This window comes from Odontesthes bonariensis, chromosome 23 (assembly GCF_027942865.1).
Source record: "Odontesthes bonariensis isolate fOdoBon6 chromosome 23, fOdoBon6.hap1, whole genome shotgun sequence".
Classification (NCBI taxonomy): Eukaryota; Metazoa; Chordata; class Actinopteri; order Atheriniformes; family Atherinopsidae; genus Odontesthes; species Odontesthes bonariensis.
The window spans coordinates 6,158,559-6,182,734 of record NC_134528.1 but is presented as its reverse complement, the minus strand read 5'-3'; the positions used below and the strand labels follow the sequence as shown (position 1 = coordinate 6,182,734).

The 24,176-nt window shown below is 40.6% G+C and overlaps 1 protein-coding gene across 5 annotated transcripts; it reads left to right on the top strand.

The window, feature by feature from the left end:
• The first annotated feature begins 6,692 nt into the window (after positions 1–6,692).
• cyth1b (cytohesin 1b) lies at positions 6,693–22,855 on the top strand. Of its 5 annotated transcripts, none has more exons than XM_075457322.1 (12): positions 6,693–6,868; positions 14,106–14,200; positions 17,312–17,376; positions 17,796–17,862; positions 18,451–18,569; positions 18,793–18,986; positions 19,311–19,459; positions 20,330–20,441; positions 21,058–21,134; positions 21,249–21,320; positions 21,824–21,978; positions 22,057–22,855. In XM_075457322.1, the coding sequence occupies exons 1-12, from the start codon at positions 6,781–6,783 to the stop codon at positions 22,133–22,135; spliced, it is 1,272 nt and encodes a 423-aa protein (XP_075313437.1). In that variant the 5' UTR covers positions 6,693–6,780; the 3' UTR covers positions 22,136–22,855. The 5 variants fall into 5 exon arrangements, with proteins under 5 accessions (XP_075313437.1, XP_075313438.1, XP_075313440.1 ...); XM_075457323.1 differs by having other exon boundaries at positions 6,696–6,868; positions 14,106–14,188; XM_075457325.1 differs by lacking the exon at positions 6,693–6,868 and adding an exon at positions 9,403–9,579 and having other exon boundaries at positions 14,106–14,188.
• Positions 22,856–24,176: the final 1,321 nt, after the last annotated feature.

Here is a 24,176-nt window from a genome sequence, read left to right as displayed (position 1 = left end):
TTTTCAGTGTTCCTTCAACTATTTACTGCTTTAACTTTAGAACAGTAACGTACATTTTTGTAACACCATAATTAACGTTGGATTTATTTTACTCGATATGTAACTCCCCAAAAAATACTTCATCAGGACATGTTGCAACATAACAATACATGGCAAATTGAAGTACTACTCTTCTTTTATAGATACTATAAAGGTACTATAGGGAGACCCTATAAAAAAGGCTAAAAAATTAGGGAAAAATTAGAGAGTCGTTAACGAGATTGATAAAAAGAAAAAGAAAATGATAATGCAGCTGGGAGCTTGTCATATAACCACAATCGCATGGGTGAAAATCACCCAACGTTAGTGTTCTGGGGTTACATGCTCATTTTATGTACAACCAACATGAAAGAATCCTTTAACAAACCTAAACTCAATTCATTTATTTTCTGCAGGCATATTTACATTTAGTTAATAAAACATGAGCCTTTTCTAAAGCAGAAACTTCCAGAAAGGAAAATCATTACTGCAGAAATCCGGGCTTTATGGCAGAGAATGTGACATACTTTGTTACCTTGTTGTGTCCGGAGCAAAAACTACGCAACACTGTACCTGCCCAATATCATCACAATAGAGAGGTACGATGTTGGCAGTATTATGCTGTGAGGGTCTTTTTTTTTCGTTGCCAGAACTCGTTCAGAGAACTCGGGGCTTCAGACTGGGTCAAAGGTTCACCCTACCACAGAAAAAGACCCGACACAAACAGCCAAGAGACTGGAGTAGCTGAGGGAGAAGTGACTGTTCAATCACAACCTTCATTTGAACCCGATCTGAAAGCTGCTGAAGAATCCAGAAAACTTCTGTCCACCCGCAGTCCTCACACAGAGCTTCAGAGGATCTGAGTGAGAAAAAAAATCCCCAAAACTACCCTCGATATTGTTTTTCTTTTATCAATTCAGTTCTGAATCCTGTGTATCTCCATACAAAATAACCAAAAGAGAAAACTAAATGCATTCAGAGTAAATAAAAATGGACTGCTCCAAAGATGGAGAAAGAGATTTATGCAACCGAGTGCAAGATTTAACCTCCAGAAGTTTGTTGTATTGGTATGTTAGGCAGTCACTCTTGGCCTTCATTTGGCTGCCGTTAATTTCCCAGTGAGGGACGCACTTCAGAGCATAACAGTAATCTGTTCTGAGAGAAGGGCAAGTAAATGTGGTAATCGACTCAGCTCGGAAAATATTTGAGAAATGCGCAGGCAGAGCCCAGATTTGGTGGGTTTGTCATCTTTTTTTCATTCTCTACTTAGTAATTTCAAACAGGATTGTTGTAATTGTCGTGTGTCAGAGGGGATTTCACTTCTTCCTACGCTGTAGTTTCACGCTGAGGGCAGGTCATTGCATCTGAGGGAGGGTGAACATTTAACTTATATGAGCTGAGTGGGCGCATGCTGAGTTCCCGTGCCGTGACTGTAAACTGTCACTTGTTGTCTGACTTCTGCCTTTGTGTTTGAAACTTGTTGGGTAACACTCGAGCACAAGAAGTTCTTGTGTTAATTTTGCAAGATCTGCTTTGCAATCCTGTTTTCCTCACACAGAGAAGACAGACGGGTTGAGACACTGAATTAACACAAGAGTTCTTGTCCAAACAAGAACTAATTCATTTGGACAAATTGAATGAAAGAGATTTGACCTTTTGCAATGTATGTATTGTTCACACATCATATCATTTATGACATATTTCTGAATAATCAAATAATGGATTATTTGTTTGTAACGTATTTTCAGGAAGCAAATACACATGTGCCTGAAAACTAAACTAAACAATAACTCGACTATTAAACACCTTAATAACATGGAAAACCTTATAAAAAGTTAAAATATATACATATATATATATTTAATTTGTGTAGCGATGTCAATGCAATGTTAAGACAAAATGTTGGTCCTGGTGTGTCTGTCTGATAACATACTTACTGGTAATTTATTTATTTAAGTTTAAAATAGTGAGATAACATAAATTTTCAATATACAATTTACATTTTCAAGTCCTTAGCCTTACAATAAACAAGCTGAATTTGTCTGTAAATGCTTCACTAAGGTGGCAGAGAGCTTATGTACAGTTCACTCACATTATTTCAAACTCTAGCAATAAACTCTGGTGCAACTCATGTAATACAATATTTACTAAACCTTTAATGTCTATCAAAATACCATTATTTTCATAATTAAGCTGCAGTTAAGGGGTGTAAACATGGCAATGGAGACAGTTGCACAGAAACACGGTCCACTGTAGTTGTGATGCCACCCAGTGGCCACATAAAGACAAAGCATCCTCTTTTAAAGAAGAGCTCAGTTTACTTCTCCACAATACAATATAGAGAATAAGGCTATTTTGATTCAGCACGTTTAATCAGTACATAGATTATTTATTTCCAGCAATAAATAACATACACAGGAGGATATAAGAGGTGTCTGTGTGGAATTATGGGATCAAACTTTAAAGCTGCAAATAATTCGGCAGTTTTATTATTTACATCTATGACGAATCAGGCTGGTTTCTATGAACACATAAATCTACTGTTTTTGAAGTCTCATGTTGTGAAATTATATAATTTCATTTGTTACTAAACAATGTTCAGAGTGAAAACCAAAGTAAAAAAATAACGTGAAATTTATATGTAAATTTGTCAAACAAAAGCCTAAAAAAAAGAAATTCAACGGAGATGTAAATCTATTTTGGAGGTTGAATTGTGGAAAACTGTCAACACTACAAGAGTGAATGATTTTCCTCCCTGTGGTATTGTCAGTGAGGAGCTTTTCTTGATCTCTAATGAAAAAGCAAAGAAAGAAGAAAAGCCGAGGGATGCAAGAACACATGGTGGTGCTAGAGAAGAAGAGAGGATTGCCTAAATCCTTACAATTAATCTTGTGGAGACCTTTAATGTGTGGATGGAATGGGAACCAATTACAGGAAAAACCTGAACAAAGTTGATTTCATGGTGGCCCAACACTCTGCTAAGATACTTTAAGTTGTTTTTTCCTTTAATTTGTTGACTGTCTGTCTTTCAGTCTCGATCAGGGATGTCCACATCTGGTCCTCGAGGGCCGCTGTCCTGCAGGTTTTAGATGTTTTCCTGCTTTAGCACACCTGATTCAAATCATTGCATCATTAGCAGGCTTGTGCAGAACTTAACAATCTTATGAAGAGATCTATTTCATTTGAATCAGGTGTGTTGAAGGAGGGAAACATCTAAAAACAAGCAGGACAGCGGCCCTCAAGGACCAATTTAGACATCCCTGGTCTAGATCAAGACAGACAAACACTTGTAAAGCCATTCCACAGGCTAAAAACCTCCTAAGTAAACTGTTTTTTTTTTTTTTTTTAAGTTTTCAAGGATCAAGGGCACACAGAAACACAACAAATGTGAATCATGAAAGAGCTGAAACAGACAAAAAAGGGAAAAAAAGCCTAAAACTGGTCAGTTTTTCCTGGATTTCTGAACCTGACATGTTTATTTCAAGATTGGATATATTTTTACACAGTAATTGTAAATATTTCTTTGTTTTGAGACAAGCATATTAAATAATTTTGACTTTTATTCTGCAATATTGTAAAATGTGAAATAACAAACCAGATTTCTCAAAGTCACAGGGGATTATTTTCTCAAATTACTTCAAACCATCTTCAACAGGTTGCTAAGGAACTGAATTCCATCTAAAAATATTCCTCTCTGTCTCTCCATTATAACAGTGGTAGTTCTGAATGTGTGGACACCATTTAAGAGGGTTCAATCGGTCTTCTATTACAACCTGTATTTATCCTGTCCAAAATGATGGAACATGGCACAACTTGCTCATATTTTCTTCCGTAAGGTCCCACGGCTATTTTGTGAAACTGTGTTTAATTGGATACCTTCAGGTTTGGTCTCTCTGGGCTGCTTTGAAGGCTGTGTGTCTTCATAAAAGCACTTCACCTTGGTAATTTTTTGATTAGAATTGAAAGAAAAAAACGATTGTTGTTCATTACTGAATAATGTAATCCCAAATATTTTCTAACATAGCATACAACTCTGACAGAAAGGAACTTATTTTGATTAAATATCTTATTCATAAATGCAAAGAACATGAATTACCTCATGCATACTGTAATTTTCATTTTTGTTTCACAATTACTTTTATTTATTATCTTCAATGCTTGGTTCAGTCTTTTTGAACTTTAAATATCATGCAGAATTTCCACCTATCACCTTCAGGTGTGTCCCTACGATTGGTACCTAATGTATTTCTTTTTAAGAAAATTAAAAACACGAGAAAGGCGGAAAAATGTAGGACAGAACCAGGAAAATACATATAAAAACTGCTGTGACTGTCCCCAGGTGTGCTCATGGATGTGTGAGAAAGATAATTGCTCTTTTGCTGTAACACAAGTCAGTTTAAATCCCTCTGATAGGAGAAGCAGCAGGCAGTTCAACAGTGGTAAATGAAACCGGCTTGTATTCATCATCTATAGATGGAATATATGTTAATTTACACCCAGATGAAGGCTGACAGTGTGGAAACAAGTTTACTGAAGCTGTTTACATCACCCTACCTATTCTTTCTTTTCTTTTCAGTACCACCTGTGTCATTTCAGAGCTACATATACACTATTTGCACGCTGTATTTTTGTGAGATTGAATCTTATAAAGCCACAGATTGAAATCACAGATGACGAAGTCGAAGAGATGTTCCTAGATGTCTCCCTGCTGAGGGAGAACAGACGCTTTGGGACAGGAAAGGGCGAGTGCGTCATGGAGTGATAAGTGGCATAAAAAAGTTCAAGAGAGTACGAGGTCAAGTGCAACAGAAAGATGTCAGCTCTGCTGAGAGAGGAGCGGAAAGAGGAGGATCAAACAGATTTAATGAGTGAAAAAAGAAATGGAGTGATGCTCACGGGAAATGCAGTGCATGAGAGTATATGGCGAGATGTGGACAAAAGGATCTAAATCAAGCCTGGACTGGCAGTGATGTCAAAGTCACTCACACACTGTGGGTCTACACAGCCGCTCTCATTCTTTGTGGCAGATGCAGTATATATTTAGTTTTGGTGGCTGGTCTATATAGGGGAGCCTCTCCAACACATGCAGGGAATACTGCGACAACTGCTGACATGTTTAAGATGGTATTGGATGAAGGTCATTGTTATTGCCCCTAAAACCCTTAAGGAGTCACTAACTAACCATATGGTTACTCTTGATGGCACTGCTTTAGCTTCCAGTTCTAACATGAGCCTTAGAGTCATTTTAGACCAGGATTTGTCTTTAAACTCGCACATTAAAAAGGTTCCTTGAGCAGCCTTCCTTCATCTGTGTAGCACCACAAAAATCAGGAGCTTCTCATCCCAAAGTGACACTGAAATACTGGTCCATATGTAACCTGTAGGCTGGACAACTGCAACGCCATTTCATCAGGATATTCAAGTAATTCCCTGAAGGTCTTTCAGGTGATCCAAAATGCTCGCGCCAGAGTACTGACAGCAGCCTTTTGGATCAGCTGAAAGATCTTGTTGCCAATCAACCTAATAAGTCACACTGTGCTCCTTTACTTACTGTTTCAGCCTTTTGTTCCATCCATCCCAACTTTTCTGAGATGTGTTGCTTCCTTCAAATTCAAGGTAAGCAAAAATGTTCAAAGAAATAGTAAATGGTCACACTTTAAATATTCGACTTGTTTTCTATGCTCTATTGTGAATAAAATATTGCTTTATGACATTTGCAAATCATTATACACAGCATCCCAGTTTTTTGGGGAATTGGGGTTATATGATACAGAATTAAACCTGTTCACTTTTTCAGTAAAGTGCCTTGACATTAGTTTTGTTAGTTTTGAATTGTTGCTGTAGAAATCAACTGAATTGAATTATGGCCAGAGCCACACAAGCTTGATTGCGCAATATTCTCTATTAAGAAAAGCTCCTTTTTCTGTGAAGCCTTTAATCGCTTATTGCCTCAGACCCCATCCTTAGAGCTGAACTTTCATTAAATCCACCTACCAGGAGGTCCAAAGACAAAAAAGGATCATTTTAATATGGAGAAAATGTTTTACTCTTTGTAAGAAATTCTGTTCTAGCTTCAAAGCAAGAAGATAAAAAAAATGGATGCTGACACACAAAGGGACATTTACAATCTGTACAGCTGTAATAGTAAACTAAAACTCTATGTTGCTGATAAAGTCTTTAAAGTGCATTGTTGGTGCTCTTATTTCATCCACCTCTGATGTGCGTATGCTTGCTCAGCTCTGACTAAACTAAACTGTGCTCCGATGCGTGTGTGGGGGTGTCAAGCGGGATGATATGAGATTGTGTGCATGTGTGTGTACATTTGTCATCACTTCCAAGAATACTTTAACAACTGTTCAAAGTGACGCAGCAGTGGGCATGTGTGCCTATAAACAGTTTATACTCAATTATGCAGGTAGTTTTTTCTTGTCTCATTGAACACATTCTTGTCTCAACTGTACATTGGAGAGTGGCGTGTTTTTATGCGCGCAGCAGTGAAAGTGTGGAGCTTTTGAGGCTGAATTCAGGAGTGAGGTCAAGTGTGTGAGCAACAGCGAGGAGGGAGGAGGTAGAACGGAGCAGGGAGTATTTTTCTGAGAGTTTGGCAGAGTCTGGTGGCCGTCGGGAGGGAAAACACACGCTCGCTTCTTCAAGGAGCTTCTCACTGAGACTAGAGATCCTTTGGGGAGAGAAGCCAAGAGATGCCACGAGGATACTGTTAACCTGTTTTGTCACTAACTCCTGAATACACTCTGTGTTGTGATGGGGACTGTGAGTGAGCTGTGTGCGTCCAGTTTCCAGGCTTTTCTCTGTCCTACAGTACGAGCAGGGGCACCTGCTGCAGCCTCAGGTGAGCGCTTTTGAGAAAACACACACATTTTCTTGTTTCATTGCACACAGATGTGCGTTAAGTTGTTATGATCTCATGTTATCGATCCCACGAGTTTCAAAAAGTGTTAACGAATCTAACATCTTCATCATATGTTGCTTTTGTGTCTCTGTTTGACAAACGGTGAGACATGTAGAGAGACTGGCACAGAATGTTATCAGTGTTCAGTTGCCGTGGTGATTTTCAGTTATTAAGACACAGAGCACTCTGAAGGGTTTCTGTGTGCCATGCTGTGATTCTGACATTTCTGTGTCCATGTGCACACATGAGTCAGTCTTGTATGTGTGTTTGTGTGAGATGGTGGGCTTGATTTGAGAACATGACGCACACCCATCGCCGCCTGGTCCAGGATCCTCCTCTCCAGTGGGTGCTGGAGTGACATAATCTCCATCACTGCCCACTGCTCTCCCTATGTGCAGGTGCTTTATACTTTGTCACTGTACTTGTTCAAAAGCCATTATCACACAATCAAAGCAGCTCGGCACTCACTCACACTGCCGTTTCCATTTGCTTCCCAGTTTTTATGAATATAGTGTATCTGAGCCCAGTCGTTTCCTCGGCTTTCTTTTTCCTTTTTTATGTGTCATCAGCCTTGAGGCCCCTGCAACGAGGACAATTTCCCTGATAAACCATTTTTAGTTGTGAAGAAGATTTACCCTTATAGGCTATACTGTCCTGACTCTTCCTTTGACAATCATAGCTGTATATTTAGTTGACAAATATAAATGCCATGGGCAGAATAATATGCAAATTATATGCAAGGGTTTCATTATTTATTTTCACAGAAAAACAACCAGCACTTTCTGAAAAGATAAATTGAGAGCCTGAAAACTTGCTGGCAGCTATTCTGATAAACAATAAGGAAAAACACTTTAGCCTCATGATAATAGACATTTGAGACAGTGTTCAGCATTTAAATGTCTGGATATAATTAAGTCATTTTCAGAGGTATTGGTACTAAAAAATAATTATCTGGCCAAGATGGAAAAGAAGCGGCGGTGAAGCCTCTTGATTGGCTTGATTTCATGAAACCTGGTGGAGAGGTGGAGCTCTGTGGGTGTCCTTTAAGCTTGGATCACTAAACAGATTTTCTGGACTTATAGACCCAAGGGACCAGGGAGTAAGGGGGCACCTGATTTGATCAGAGAAATATAACATATACCTTTGGAAAAAATACAGAAAAAAAACCCAACTCAATAAATTATGTCATACAAAATAACCACAAAGGGAGAAAATGGCCACAAGGAGAGCTAAAATCATCAAAAAGAGACACAAAAGTACCAAATAAAGACACAAACCTACCATTAAGAGGAACAAAATGACCACAAATAGGCACAGAATGGCTACAAAGAGATGCAAAATGACCAGAATGAGACAAATTTGCCTAGGAGAGTATAAAGTTACATATGAGAGACACAACATTCACAAAATCAAATGGTAAGTGAACCATTTGAGCCACAATATAACCAAAAACAGAACAAAGGATGACAGAAATTAGATAAAGAATAGCAATAAGTAGACGCAAAATGACTAAGATAAGATTCCTTTCACACATCTGTGCCCAGGGGTCTTCCGGTTGTTTGGAACAATTTTGGAGTGCTATAAATCACTTGAGACTTTCTGTGTGTTCTGTGTGATCCAAATAATATAAAGTGTTTTATATGGGATATGGGATCCATGAAATTTCTGTCTTCTCCCAGTTGCTAAGTTAATTTTGTCTCTCATATTTCCTCATATAGTTTTGGTTAAATTTATGCAGCTTTTCAGAGGCTACAGCTGTCAAAGAGTTTTGTGGATCCATCTCCATCCGAAAAACAACAGCAATTTATTTTGGGGCTGCTTTTATTGGAACTACATTCTAACCAAATAAAACCTTTAAAATCAAAATATCTCTTTTATGCTTAGTGAGCCGACAGCAGCATTCCTCACCCCGCCTAAACGTATCCTGTTTTTGACGTGTCCAAACTCTGAATAAAGCACTGATTCAATCACACAGCTGCAATCCTTTGCCCTCTTTTTCCTCTGTCCTTCGCTACACCCTCTCCTCTCCCTTCCGCTTTTTCTCGCACACACAAGCAGTTCATATCTGATAGCAGACCTTTTTCCTCCACCTTCACGCCCATGGTAGGTAAATATACCTCCTCTCTTCGGCAGGTGGAGACGATTGTTTTAAAATATTGTTTCAGTATATATATTGGTGAGCCCTGCATCCTCTTCCTGCTTGAGTGTGAAGAGAGTTGTGTCACTTTGCCCAGCTTTTCCTCATTCTATGCACATAGAAAACTTAATAAAACATTTACTAAGTACAGTAAAAGGGATTATTTTAAGCACGTACACCTACAATACACGATATATAAAAATAGCACAACATTAGCAACACATCTATAGATAGATAGATAGATAGATAGATAGATGGATAGATAGGCAGGTTTGTTAGCCGCTCTCTGATTGGTTGTTGACGACTGAGGCCACGCCCCCGTTATGTTGCCTTACACCGGCTGTCTCCCCGCAGTTAGTTGTCATTAACTGGCGATTTAAGTGAAGCTGAGTAGTTAAAAGACGCACACATTTAGACCTGTAAACTCACTTAAAAGTGATACATTTAGTTTTGCTCCCTGAAGTAACGCTGAGCAACGGTACCAAGATGGTTTTAAAGTCGGAAGACGGAGTTGGTGAGTTTCCAGACACTCTTTATTTATGCGGCGCTATCCCTGAGGCTAACCAGTTTAGCTGCTTGAAACTAGCCTAACTTCACACACAGTCTGTGCAGGATAACGGAAATAAACGCGTTCGTTTGCCATAAAAATGAGGTAGTTTTTGGTACTTGATATCCTGTCAGCGGAACGAAAGCAACAAGTCCTTATTTGACTGATGTGTTAATGCTCTTTGGTAGTCTTTATGAACAAGGGATCTATTATTATTATCTGGATTTAGGCCAGCCCCCATGGGGGTCTGTGCTTATTGTGCGGCTGTTCATGTGTCTATAAATGCAATCAATGCACCCATTTATTAGATGGAAATGAATGAATTGCCCTAAAAATACTGTTCTGTTTCCCAACGTGCCACCAAAGAGTTGGACTGTCGACAGTAGGAAGTAGTGGAGGGGTAGTAATGAATTTGGATTTTAAGTCAGCCCCTGCACAGCTGCACTGCTGTTTCCTGTTAAAGTGTAAGCTGCTTTTACAGGATGTATTCTGCATTAATCTTATTGTACTAGCAAAACGAAGGTCAAATTTTAGTATGATGGAGGGGGGTAAAACCAAAAATCAAAATGGGCTACCAGCCAGGCTTGCTACCATTTACTCATTAATGTGATCATTTATTTGATAGGGACATATATAAAAATACATAGATACGCTGAAAACAGCTTTCCAGCGCACGTATCATAGTGTTTATAGCAAAAAGCAAAACTGGAACTGAGTAAAAGATTGTTGCTGAATGTACTAAACTACAACATATACAGCAAAGAACAAGTAGTTCCAAATCTTTCCTCTTGTCTCACAAAAAGCTGTCTGAGCAAAAGATGTTTTACAAAATGAGACAGTTTCACACAGGATGCAGCTCTTCCAGCTCAAGTATTATCACGTAGTCGCTTGATTTCCCTTAACTTAGCAGACCGTGATCATTGTGTACAAATGTTTTAATTATTTTTGACTCACTTGTAGATAAAAAGCTTGACAAAACAAACAGAAATGCCACATTATACTCACAATTCTCCCTTTGTCTTCTACAGTTTGCACCCCCACCAACAGTGACAGTTTTGGGCACATTTTTGTTTAAAGCCAGATGTCAGACACTGGTAGTCCACATTTCCTTTTACATTAAATTACCCTTTCACCTTGAGAGGGCTACTCACGTTGAGAGGAACTTCATTTTATCCTCCCTGTCACATTAGGATGTTTTTTTATTTTATTTCATGTCTTAGTTTATATTTGGCCTGCCCTGTTCTTTGCTTCCTATTTGTTTTTGTCTCTTTACTTGTTGGACTTTCGAGCCTTAAGGCTGTACATTATGAACGCAGGCAGGATTACATCAATCTGTTAAGCTGTTGTCCCCCGGCCAGGGAATTTTGAAATGTACAATTATTGCCTTGTTAAAGATCTCCATCTGAAAATACAGACGTTTTCCTTGTCGTAAACAAACTGCTTTGCCTTGGGTCTTGAGTCATGTTCTTTTCTGCGAGCAAATGCATGTGATGGGCAGAGACGGAAGAACCGAGTGTCTGCACTCTCTTTGTTTCTATAACATAAATTATTTTAAAGATGCATGCAAAACTGCATTCCCCACCCTATATTTCCCTCTCGGACGCCGGTGTCCACGTGAGGGAGCCTGTGTTTGATGCTCTGCTCATTGAAGGGGAGAGCGAGGGAGCAGGGAGGAGCCGCGATGGACAGAAAGAGAGGGCAGAGTGAAGAGAGTTCAAGGGTTTCCCCTCACTCACAGTTAAAAAAACGTTTGTCCTCATTTAGCTGCAGGCGGGCCCCCCTCCTCCCTCTTCCTTTCCCCTCCTCTCCCTTCGGCTGGAATGAGTGCCTCAGGATTAGAGAGGCAGGGACTGGAGGACCACAGGATTGGGACTGGGATTGACAAACTTGGACAGGACTAGTTTATTTCTGCGCTGTTTGAAAAGCCAGACTGGACTGCAAGAAACTGTTTGGTTTCTGTTACAACTGGGGACTAAGTTTGATCTATGGGCTGTGGACCTGGAGCTATGAACACAACTGGAATCAGACTCAAACCGTGACAGAATATTTTGGGCTGCACTTGTTGTTTTTGGAGCACTGAGACCGGTGGTGAAGCTACTCAACAGATACAAGGCTTCTCTGGTATGAACATCAAGATAATGACACAAATGTGTGGGTGTACAGTGTGTGTCATCATAACTTTTGTAGTGGGGCTTTTTGCAAAAACTTCACCAGAATGAGTGTATGTGGACGTGACAGTCGTCATGTCTTCCTGTGAAAGCTCACAAGAGCAGGAAACCAAGGTAGAATATACAGTGCCTGCAGATTGATGATTGTATTTAGTTTTTTTCCGTACCGTAGTGCATCTTCAGCAGGATGTGTTGTGTGTTGCATAACTTACTAACCAGAGAATGGAAGAAGAATCGAGAGCAAACTTTTGTCCTGAGCAGCTGATCGTCAGCAGCATTGCTGTGACAGGGTGTCCCATTTCTTGCCAGCATGCTTGATGACCTCGAGGCTGTGGATCAGCTGAATGAAAAACGCGAATCGGGATGTTGTTAATGTGAACATGCGTTTGTTTTTGTGTTTGAGAAAATGATGACATGACTGTGTTTCATAAGCTGCCATAAACAATCACCTTTTTTCTTCCCCCTCTGAGTGAAAAGACAGAGAGAGGAAGTGGCGTTCTAAATGCCAGTTTCACTGCCTCTCGTCTCACAATGGTGTGATATTCTTGTCCTCAGGTTTAAAATAAGAGCCGCTCCGGCCTACTTAAACCTTTCTCTGGGTGAGGGGGGCATGTGTGTGATGAGTCAGTGCACCAGTGTGTGTGCTTGCAGTATGTAAATTATATCAGTATCTAAGGATGTGGTGTTTAAAAGTTCCTTTAACATTGTCAGAGGTTGGGCCTCATGTCCACAGACTGGGGCTGGCAGTGACCATGAAGAAGAATATGGTGTAAGCATATGTGTGATGTCATGATTGTCCCCATGAGGGTGAAATGGAGCTGTTATAAAAACGAAAATGACCCTGAATCTTTCATATTTTAAAGCCTTGATAAAGCCCGGTCTCCTGTTGTCTCTCCAGAGCTCAGACTGACTCGCTCGTGTAAGGCAAAGCGAAATGAATCCCTCAGCAGGACTCTTCTAATGAGGCTGACAAACAGCAGCAGCTCAGCTTGATTTGCCCTCTGTGGCTGATTGTTATTCAGCATTAATTGTGCCCATTCTCCACCCTATTTCCTTAGTTATAGCATTTTATGTGCAATCTCGATTATGAGACACTCAAAAGTGAGTTCAGAGTTGTGAGGTTTGAACATGCGTAGATGTAAAACACGCAGATGTGCATATTCACGTTTACTTTCTTATTACTGGCATCTATTTCTCTTTTCTTCTTACTGAAGCTGTCTTGTGAAAAACCACAACTCTGCCAGTCACTGACAGATCTGCATTGGCTTCCTTATCATCCGTTTGCAGATAATAAGTGAGTGTTAGGACGTGAACTTCTGTTTTATCAGAGTGCACACTTGGTGATGTACAGTTATGGGTGTGTTTCATATGGAGAACCAAAGACAACATAGTCATTTGAACTTGACAGATACAGTCACTCACCAAGTCTAATGTGACATTTACTCATTCAACATTTCTGTCGTTGTTCCTCTCGTGTGGTTTTGAGGCCTTTTCTCCCAAATAAAACCCTCTGTTGATATTTTAAGATGACCTACTGTACGTTGGAAACGACATGAATGAATGTACAGTATTTCATGGCAGCACATTCAGTAGAGCCATAGATATTAGGATTTATCATCTGGGGACCACAAATGTTTGCTCAAAATTAACTTTAGAAGCTATAAATGGTTGTTTAAATATGATTCTTTGTTCAAGCTTTATGGTAAATAATTCTGTGAGTGTGCATTTCAATATGTTAGAATCAAGTTAACGATGGACGTCCTGCGTTGTTTTGTTGCTTCCATTATTGTGGACTTAAGTAAACTGTGAAATAACTGCTGGTGTAAATGTAATGTGTAACATTGCTCACGGGAAAACTAACACGCCTGCCAGTAGACGGCGTGACACTAGATATTAGATCGAAAATGTAAGTTAAACCAAAACGGTATGATAATATTTGCCTGAGTTACCTCTAAAGCTTCCCTTTTATAATCTCTATTTTGTTCTGATTCAGTTAGGAAGTTGTTAGTATTCGTTGGGATTATTTCCCCCTTGTTGATCGTTTTAATTGTAGCCAGTTACCATCATTTTCAACTTAACGGGTAGGCACACTGGCATGACTGCGTAAGAAGTTTGATTTCACCTTCCACTTTGTGTCTCTGTGTGCGTGGGGATGGGAGTGTAATTTGAGGGATCAAAGATGGTGTTGCCACGGTGACCCAGAGCACTCTCAGGTCTCCTTTCTCCGTTTGGATGACCGTGTGTATGTACAGTTATTTTGTTGTGTGTTGGAAGAGGGAATGTTTGATCTTTGTATTTGAGTGCCGTGTCTCCTTCTGCCTTCAGTGCCTGATGACCTCAGTCCAGAGGAGCGACAGGAGCTGGAGAGCATCCGCCGCAGAAAACAAGAGCTACTGCAGGACATCCAAGTAAGAAAACAGGTGTGACAGGTGTGTCATCACCTGCTGATGCTCTCAGACACCTTTATTTCTTTCATCAGTTTCTAAAAGTGAATTCATCTGAGGCCTAAAACTCTTCTGTTCGCACAAAAACAGCAACACGTGTCGTTTTCGCCTTGAATATGTTTTATAAACTTAAGTTATCTGCAAGACCAGTCAGCCACAAAAGGATGTAGATATGTATTAACTACGTGTTTGTGTTTTAATATCTGCGTCTGTTCTATCTTTATTTAGCACTTTCAAGGACACAAGACTGTAATTTTAGTGCTCTTAACAATATAAGGTCAACCTCTGACAGTATCAAGAGCAACCAAACAATTCCACACTTGAAGAGCACTTGAAGGGGAGAGGGATACTCCCTTTTAACAAGGAGAAACCTTCATCAGAACCAAACTGAGGGAGGGCTGCTAATTGTCTTGATTGGTTTTGTGAGGAGAAGGGAGTAACAGAAGAGCTGAGAAACGACAATAAACCCTGGTCAGGTTAACCGAGAGCGTAACCCTGATCGCAGACCAGAAACATGCAGCTCTGTAGCCAGAGATACCTACTGAAAGATCTGGGAGGAGGAGGAGGATGGAGAGAATAAAGCACAAACTACAGGGGTTAGACTCGTAAACTTAATCACAGGCAATACTGGCATTAAAGCATAGGGAGTTGGAGAAAGAAAAGGACCTTGGTGCATCATGGGAGGTCCCACAGTAACCTGAACCTACAGCAGCGCAACTAAGAGATGGCTCATAATGTAAGCAGAAGGTTTAATCTTAAAGGTTATCCGCCTCATGAACCCAAAATTTCAACTACTTCCAGATAGGTAGTTCCAGGTAGATAGCTGAGGGCTTTCTCACTCCTTTACCCATTCTATATCCTAAAACCTGAGGTTTTTAAACTGTCCACTAAAACCTTTATTTCTACACTTCTAAACAACCCGAAAATATGAATCCAAAACTATTATAGAAGGTTATACCTTTAGCTTTTACAGTAAATGTTTTACTTTCTCATGTGTTTGTGCTTTGAAAATGAAAATTTGATCCAAGAAACCACAATCAAGCTGCCACTCTGAGAGTTAGAAGCTCTTTAGGGTGCTATAGACTATAATCTGAGCAGCTTTAGGGTGATGTTTTGTGTCTGTGAACCGTGTGTTTTTCTGGATTTGCAAACATTTAATTCCTAAAATCATATTTTCATACATCTCATCCTAGAAACTGGACAGCATTACAAAACCCTGGTTAGTTTTCTTAGTGTTATTAACTCCGTATTTGAACACCACATCTGTCTCCTTCAGTAGATGTGGACCTCCATGTCCAGACCAGTGTGTGTTTTATAGTGTAGGGGGTTTAGGGGTATGATCACCAGAGCATTACTGTGCACATTTAAGACGGATGATCCTCTTAGTGTAGGGGGGGGCTCCCTCATGCATATGCGTGTGTCCTCTCTGCCTGGTGAGACCGGTCAGCCTCCAGCTTGTGTTTCCTTTACAACCTTAAATAAATTAACAGGACCGCCTGTGTCAGGTCTTAATGTGGTTTAAACTGTTGGGAGGACAGAGCTGGTCATACGATCACAATATAAATTATAAATGTTGATTAGAAGCCCTAAACAATAAAATAAACATTTCCAGCCTTTTATCCAACCAATTGTTTGCGAAAACTGAATAGTTTGATGGCTTGTTGGAACTGACAGACGACACTGTTTGTGTCTTAAATTATCTCACGTATAACGGTGACTAATATCCGTCTATTCTGCCAGTAGAAAACTACTGAATAAACTGAAAAAAAAGCCAATTCTGACCTGAAATGAGTCTTTTAGGCTTGTTTTGTTTCTTGTTTTATTAGTTATTTATGAGTATATTTGAAAGAATGCTTCAGAGAAATGATTATCTTCTAGTTTGTCACTTCTTTACACTCGCGGGTGAATTAGATACTTCTTTATATTAAGTAACGGGGGGGTCTGATCATAAGCTTCATTCTGGACCCAGTTTCAGGTCGGTAAAATCCTCAGCTGCTGAACGACCTTCTATTTAACCCTGAACTCCCTGAGATCGCTTTTAACACATTATAATATTGGCATCTGCAAAGGATGAAACTCAGCTAAATTTAAAATGTGTCAAATAAAAGTGAAAATAAAGAGTGTAAAAACTCAAATGGCTTCGAAAGGAATATAGATTGAATAAAATAGCTTTGAGATAAGAATCCACAGCCTGCACAAAGAGCCTCATAGCCCTCAGGCAGTGACGCTTTGTAAACTGATGGATGGGGTTTGTTACAGATGATGACTCGTTTGGCGTTTCTCTGCTCTAAGCCCCGCCCTGTCTTGCCCTCAGGGACTGATGGGTAATGAACCGTGAAATATTCCAGTAATGGAGACGGAAGACGTTGTTTGCTTACAAGAGAGTGTAAAAATGGAAAGGCAAATGTAGGAATCTTTTTTTCATATCGATGCACTCACTGAGAGTTGCACCTGATCCAGTCTGAGACGGCAGCTTCGTCCACTTCTGCTTCTCTTCTTTAATTATCTCAGTTAATTTTTTTTCTGCTGGCCCAGTGTTTTTCCGTCTGTTTCTCTTCTCTTTCCGCTCATAACCTCTGCCTCTCCTGAGCAGCTCCGCTGAGCCAGTCGCAGTCTTTGATCCCATAAATTCCTCTCTCCCCATGACGTGACGCTCAAACAAGGCTGGGAGGCTGTTGGCGCGGGGGGGCTGTAGGCTGATAAATCTGGGTCAGCAATGGGAGAGGAGGGGAGGGGAAAGGAGAGGCGGAAAGAGGGAAACGGGGTTAGGGATGTGGGCTTTGACCCCGAGCAGGTGCTATAGATCCCAGAGAGGATTCTCTGCAGATATTAGGGGTTTTAGTGGGTCATCACTCCAGCGGGATGGTTGGTCACTCAGTTTTAGCTGAAACAGACAATCATGGGTTATTCATTGTGACGAGATCAAAGCATCTCCAGAGGCTTATGAGAAGAGTTAGACATCACATGTGTAGGTCCGTTAGAGGTCCTTTTAGCATCTGTGCGTCAAAGTTTAAACTCATGATCCATTTTTCTCTCTGTTTCATTACTCTTGTCCTCCCCCTCCTCATCCCCTCTGTCTGCTCTCAGAGGCTGAAGGATGAGATAGCAGAGGTGACCAATGAGATTGAAAACCTGGGCCTGACTGAAGAGAGGTAGAGTGTCTCTCCACTACCATTTCTGTGCTTCATGCGCAGGTAGCAGCCTACTCTGCACAACCTTTGTTTTAATGGATGTATACTCAAGGAGAAAGTCTAAAGAAATGTCCTACTGCCTGGTGAGACCGTTTACGTCACTGATTTCTGTCGGTCTCTTATGTGTGACTAACAATTAAAAACTAGAAACATTTCAGTGGGGGACATTGTAAACACAAGCTCGGCCCATGCAGTTGTTCTCCGTTACGTCCTTTAGGTTTATTAGATTCATGTGAAACAAAGAGAGGGGGTAACTCCACGCATTTGAGTTGCTAAAGCCTGACAATTTTGGGTCGTATCGCTAAAAAGCAATGACTAAAGTGAACATCAGAATCAGTGTTGACGTCACTGGTGTATTTATCAGTTTTCTCTGTTTGTAGGAAAAGCATGCAGAGGAATAAACAGATGGCCATGGGCCGAAAGAAGTTTAACATGGACCCCACAAAGGTAAAGACACTTGTCACGGTGGAGTAAAATTTCAGTTCAAGATCATTTTCTTGCATTGTTCAATAACGAGCCTAAATAATTTGTTTATAAAGATAATCTGGTACTATGAGGTCTTACAGCTGCTACGGAGCTCTGTGATTAGGGGCTTTGTACGTTAAAAGAAGAGAGTCAGGGAGTTATTTCGAATTACAATAGTCCAACCAGATGGTAACAAATGTATGGACTGGTTTCTCTGTCACGCCGTGGCAGGATCCTCCTCATTTTTTCCTGAGAGACTTGTTTTGTGTGCGAGTTAAAGGACAGATTCCTGCTATAGCTCCATTAAAGCTAAAGTAATGTGATAATGTATATTTTTTACGATGACAATGATACTGAACAGGAGCCAGTAAACTTGCATCACAACAGTGTATCATTTTGGTCAGTGTGATGAGTGTGTTCTCTGTGGATGAAATGGAGAAGTTATGATCTGAAGGTGCCCGTAACATAACGTGTACAGATCAATTTCTTTATGTGGTCTGATACTTTTCAGGAATTCCATTTTCTTTGTGATGTTCAGACTGGGTCACCTGTTCTGATTTTCTTTCCCAGGGAATTCGCTTCTTGATTGACAGTTCGCTGCTGAAAAACACCAGTGAAGACATTGCCCAGTTTCTCTACAAAGGGGAGGGGCTTAATAAGACAGCCATTGGTGACTACCTTGGGGAGAGGCAAGTAATACTCATGATTTTCCTTCCAACTAATGCGTCTTCTTCATACCAGACATGTTACATGGTAGGAAGAACACAAATTTTGCAACTAGTTCTCAAAATATGACTGTAGGGAGTCAGCCCGGAAACCACAAATCATTTTATGGATAGCACCTGTGTTCCTCTGAATCAGAAGTAATAATGCTTTTGTGTGCACGTGGGTGTGTTTTTGTGTGTAATGCAGAGATGACTTCAACATCAAGGTTCTGCACGCCTTCCTGGAGTTACACGAGTTCACAGACCTGAACCTGGTTCAGGCTCTCAGGCAGTTCCTGTGGAGCTTCAGGCTGCCCGGCGAGGCTCAGAAGATCGACCGCATGATGGAGGCATTCGCTCAGCGATACTGTCACTGCAACCTGGGAGTGTTTCAGAGCACAGGTACGCGAACGTGTGTTCAGAAGAGGAAGAGATGCGAGTGTCATACGAAAAAGATGGAAAAACGAACAATAAACATATTATTTACAGCCTGTGCTCCAGCTTTCGCGTCTGATGAAGCAGGAAAACACTAATCAGTAATCATCAGCTGATTTGTGTTTATTGCACATCATTCACAACCTGTCACACTCTAAGATTCTTCAAACTTTAGATTGCACTTATTTGAACAAACGCCTAAAAACAGACCGTTTAGAGTAATTTTGCAGTTGACTCATTTTAATTCGCAGGCCCAGAAACAGTAAATGCACACACCGTGTCTGTTTGCAGATACCTGTTACGTGTTGTCGTTTGCTGTGATCATGTTGAACACAAGCCTACACAACCCCAATGTGAAGGACAAGCCGTCGGTTCAGAGATTCACTGCGATGAACAGAGGAATCAATGACGGAGGAGACCTGCCGGAGGATCTGCTCAGAGTGAGTGAAGTTCGTTTTCCTGAACAAACTCTGACCCAAACGGGTCAAAGCACCTCTCAGTCCATGATACAAGACCACATCGATACACAATAACAGTGTGGTGTAGAGTGAACTTTTCATGATGCACATAAATCTTTTAATGTCATTAAAATGAGTTGACTGGTAGACATATGTGCTGACTATTTGAATTTTTTAAAAATATCATCAAACATGAGGGTAAAGTCAGTCATTTACAATAAAAATAATAAAAAGATTTAATTTTTTTTGTACCTACCATCCCCTCACTGCTACTTAAAAAGGAAACACTGCGGAACAAAGAAGGAATTAATGCTAAAAAAAGACTCAAACTTCCGCCTCATTGTATCTTCAGATGAACCTTTAAACATATTTTTTTTTACACAAATGAGAACAAGACATGTTATCGTCAAAGTAAAACCAAAGTGAATGAACATTTTGGATGACAGACTGAGGTCAAAGTGGGAAACCCCTCCTCATGCTTACAGGGGAACTGAGTTGTGTCAGGAAACGTTACGTGTGAGTCGGCGCACCTCCAGCTGTGGCGGCGGTATCATTACTGATGGCTGCTGAGGCGGATTGGCAAACACTAGCTGCCATGGTGATGAAACACTTTGGCTACTATTTTATAATGGCTACAAGCAGTGATTGTGTGTGTAGTGCTGGATGTATTGAAGCTGTTGTGCCCCTACATTCCTTCTAATGATAAACTGAACAGTACAGCAACCATTTTAACCGCAGCCACAGAGCAGCTGCACTCACATTATTATACCTACCCTGAACCAGCTGCGGGCAGATTTGATTGGAGTGAACAAAGCACTCAGAAACGTGGTCTGTATCTCACCCCCTCTGCAGAACTTGTACGACAGCATCAAGAACGAGCCCTTTAAGATCCCAGAGGATGATGGGAATGACCTCACACACACCTTCTTCAACCCTGACAGAGAGGGCTGGCTGCTAAAACTCGGTATGTGAACTCATATGGTGTGAAACAGTTCAGTTCGTTTAGTTTGGATCGGTCCGCCAACAGCACTCTAAAACTATAAACAGATCGGCCTTCTGGTGGACAGAGTCTGAAATAACACTTTAAGAAGACAAAGATTGTGTTTCTGCTTTATGACAAACCTGAACAAAGTTGACAGAAATGTTGCATATTTAGTTTTTATAATACTCTTGTTAACATTCTTCTTGTTTGTGTTTCATGATTTTGACTCCAGGAGGTATGTACTCTTAAACTGCCCAGCTTCAATGCACTGCTTTGCCACTGAGCTTCCTCCCCTCCACCTCTCAGTTCCCACTGGCAGTGTGCGCTCACATTTGCTTGCATCACATTTGCAGACAGAATAAACTTGGTTGATTCATTTTTAACATCCGACTTCACCCTCTGCTGTGTCCTGATGTTGGAAAACATGAGTTTCACATCTGCTTTTCACTGCTGGCCCAAGCCTTAACCTCAGCTTCTGCAGTCAGTGGGCTTTAATTACCCTGCTGCTTTGTGTTGTCAGTGTGTGTCACAGCTCTCAATATCAAACCCGGTTTTCTGTCTTTCTGGAAGTCGCAGCTCACCTGTAATCTGTCCTCAGGTGGACGAGTGAAGACCTGGAAGAGACGCTGGTTCATTCTCACAGATAGCTGCCTGTATTACTTTGAATACACCACTGTGAGTTCTTCATGGTTGGCCGTGTTTCTGCACAAGAGTTCTGCTAAATACTCTGAATGCTGGTTTAAGTTGGACTTGATGCTCACACTGTAGTTTCTTCTCTCCATTTACAAGGATAAGGAACCCAGAGGGATCATTCCACTGGAAAATCTGAGTATCAGGGAAGTTGAAGACTCCAAGAAACCGGTAAACTTCTGTTTATATAGTTGGCTTTTTTAAGGTATCCAGATGCGATATATGCGAATAAAGAAATCGAGCCAGGATAAATTTCTTGAATGTAGCCCTACAATAAATCCTTTTCAGGAGGTTAATGTTTCTTTTTCTTCTTCTTCTTCAGTTAAAAAGTGTTGTTGAACATTTTGGAGGATGATTAAAATGACAGGTGTTTTTATTACTTAGCTTTACCGACTTTGACGGCGTTTGTCTGCATTATGTCTGCTAAGCTTTAACTACATAACAGAAAAAAAACAATTGATCCCCCTTTTTAACAATGTGTATCTACTGTAGCTTGCAGTTCGATACCCATTAATTGTTTTGTTTAATTCCCATTGAGAGTAACTCTAAAGTAAGTTGATTAATGCTTTTCGTTTTCTTTTGGTCAGTTAATTTTCCTTCAAACTGAATTGGAGCTTGTTTATGTTTTTGTTATGAACTTCCCGACTCTTCTTGTTTCTTATGATCTCTCCCAGAACTGCTTCGAGCTCTTCATCCCCAACCACAAAGATCAGGTGATCAAGGCCTGTAAGACTGAGGCAGACGGCCGTGTTGTCGAGGGAAACCACACGTTTTACAGAATCTCTGCTCCGACCGCAGAGGAGAAGGACGAATGGATCAGCAGCATCAAGTGAGTCAGTTCTACTTTCTCTGCTGCAGACAAAGAAATGACGGAGGCTAACGGTCGTTCCTTCGCCTCCACCTGCAGGGCTGCCATCAGCAAAGACCCGTTCTACGAGATGTTGGCCGCCCGGAAGAAGAAGGTCTCCACCCTGAAGGGGCTGTAGAGGATAAAACATGAACAACCAGCACAGGCCTGCTGGAGGTGGACCTGCAGTGACACTTGGACCTGGTTCAGAGCCTTCAGCTTTCAGAAAGACTGTTCCCCTCTGAACAGATTTACATTCAGCAATGAAAATCCCCTTCTTCAAAGGAATGACTTCACATTTAAGCAGAAGAAACCAGCCCAGACCTCAGTTTGCTTCTGCAGTACTGTTACACTGTGCCCTCTAGCTAGGACTCCCATCTGTTGAAATCTGCTGTAATGACCGATTGACCCGAGAGACTTTCCATACAGTGTTTGGTTTGCTTTAGTGCATCGAGTATCTGTAAGTACTAAGAACATTTCTCCAGGAGAGAAATGTAAAAAAAAAAAAACAAGCTTCACACAAGATGTGGGGGTGGGGGGGTATAATAGATGTTACAATGAAATGCTGGACAGTAACTGCGTAAATCGCATTAAACTGTGTATTTACCATTTTTAAAACTGGAAACTTTGACCTGCTAAACCTTAACCGTACATCAAAACACCCGAAGAAGACGTCGACAGAAACAAATCAAGTTAAGTCACCATCAGAGACGCTGTCCTGTGTTTAGTGTGTTGACATATAAATGCTTTAACAGGCCTGTTTTCTTACCGCTGTTCAGGTGAAGGGAACAGAAACGGCTGAATATTTATTTATCCAGATTTCTTGTAATTTATTGTTTGTCTGATTAAAAAAAAAAACTTGCAAACCAATCTTGTGCTGTGGTTTCTACTTTCAAATTATTGTGATTGTCAATTTTGAACTTTAGATAATGGATAACTAACAATATTTTAGCTTGGAAATAGTTTCTGAAACTTTGTACAACTAGAACGACAGTGATTTCACATCAATCTGGAAAAAATCTTGATCCGGATAACGAATGAAGACATGACACTTAAGTAGTGACATCAATCAGGTAAGTGCTTATCTTATCTTGTCAGTTGTGTAGTTACAAAAGAATTTGGTCACGCTACGGCACCTTATATTAAGGAAGTGCTGAAATGATCTTATCTAAACTAGATGTTTGCTTTCAACATTTTCCCGCAGCGTCTCTTCCTGCTGCAGTTTATCTGATCATGTTGACAGCGGTGTTTTAACATCTGTCAACAAGCAGGGAGTTTCCCACCTAGAAGAGACGTGTTGCGGCCAGAGGAACACAAACGCACTCGGCAGGTTAGTGGTTTGTTTGATTCCCATCAGTCGGCTTTCAATTCGACCCACAAAGTCTGCACACCTGTGCTGTGAAGCAGTTTGATTGGAAAGCTAACGTGGTTTTAATCGGGTCATGTTCGAGATGATTTCGATTTCTCCTTAAGGACCGACTACTACTGAGAGATCAGATCTCTTGGGGGGGAAATACTTAAACCATCTCTGGACTATCCCAGGAAGTTTGGGTGTGGGTCACACACACACCTCTGGCCAGGCTGATGGATTTAAAGTAATTAACGAGCCAGAGAATGAACAACTGAACTGAAACCGGTGCACATTATGTCAGCTGCCTCTATTCTTACAAAACATTTGTGGTCAGAGAGGCCCGTTTTGTTTTTACAAGTACGTATGACGGCATGTAGCAACCTGGAAGTAAAGTTAGGACAACTTCTTTATCAAAGTGTGCAGGCTTCGTAAAACACAACAGTAGAGACTAATTGTAGTCCAATTCGAATAGGTCCAAGATGGATTAATGGGAAATCAACTTGTGTGAGATGTGTTTTCCGTGGAGGCAAACTTATCTAAAACAGATTTGTTGACCTTTTAAGATTTATAAGCTTTATCAGCCCTTCCTGGTTTGAAGGATGTAATATGTGTTCTTTCCTTTCTCCCAAGACTGTTCGACACAGCTGCAGCCAAAAGACTAAAATCGTATGACGTGCCGTGAGAATACGGCCAAGACACACATGAATAAAATAAATTACTGGAATATTGATGGGTTTTTTTATTCCTAATATAACAAGTATGTGATTGCTCAGTTGGTGGCCGTGACGATTACGCATAAAAAAAACACGTTAAACTGGTCAAATGTCGA

Coding starts and splice junctions, on each gene's coding strand:
- cyth1b (XM_075457322.1), top strand. CDS start 6,781: ATGGGGACTGTGAGTGAGCTGTGTGCGTCCAGTTTCCAGGCTTTTCTC. Junction 18,987..19,310: donor GGGAGTGTTTCAGAGCACAG/GTACGCGAACGT, acceptor GTCTGTTTGCAG/ATACCTGTTACGTGTTGTCG. Junction 20,442..21,057: donor GGGCTGGCTGCTAAAACTCG/GTATGTGAACTC, acceptor ATCTGTCCTCAG/GTGGACGAGTGAAGACCTGG.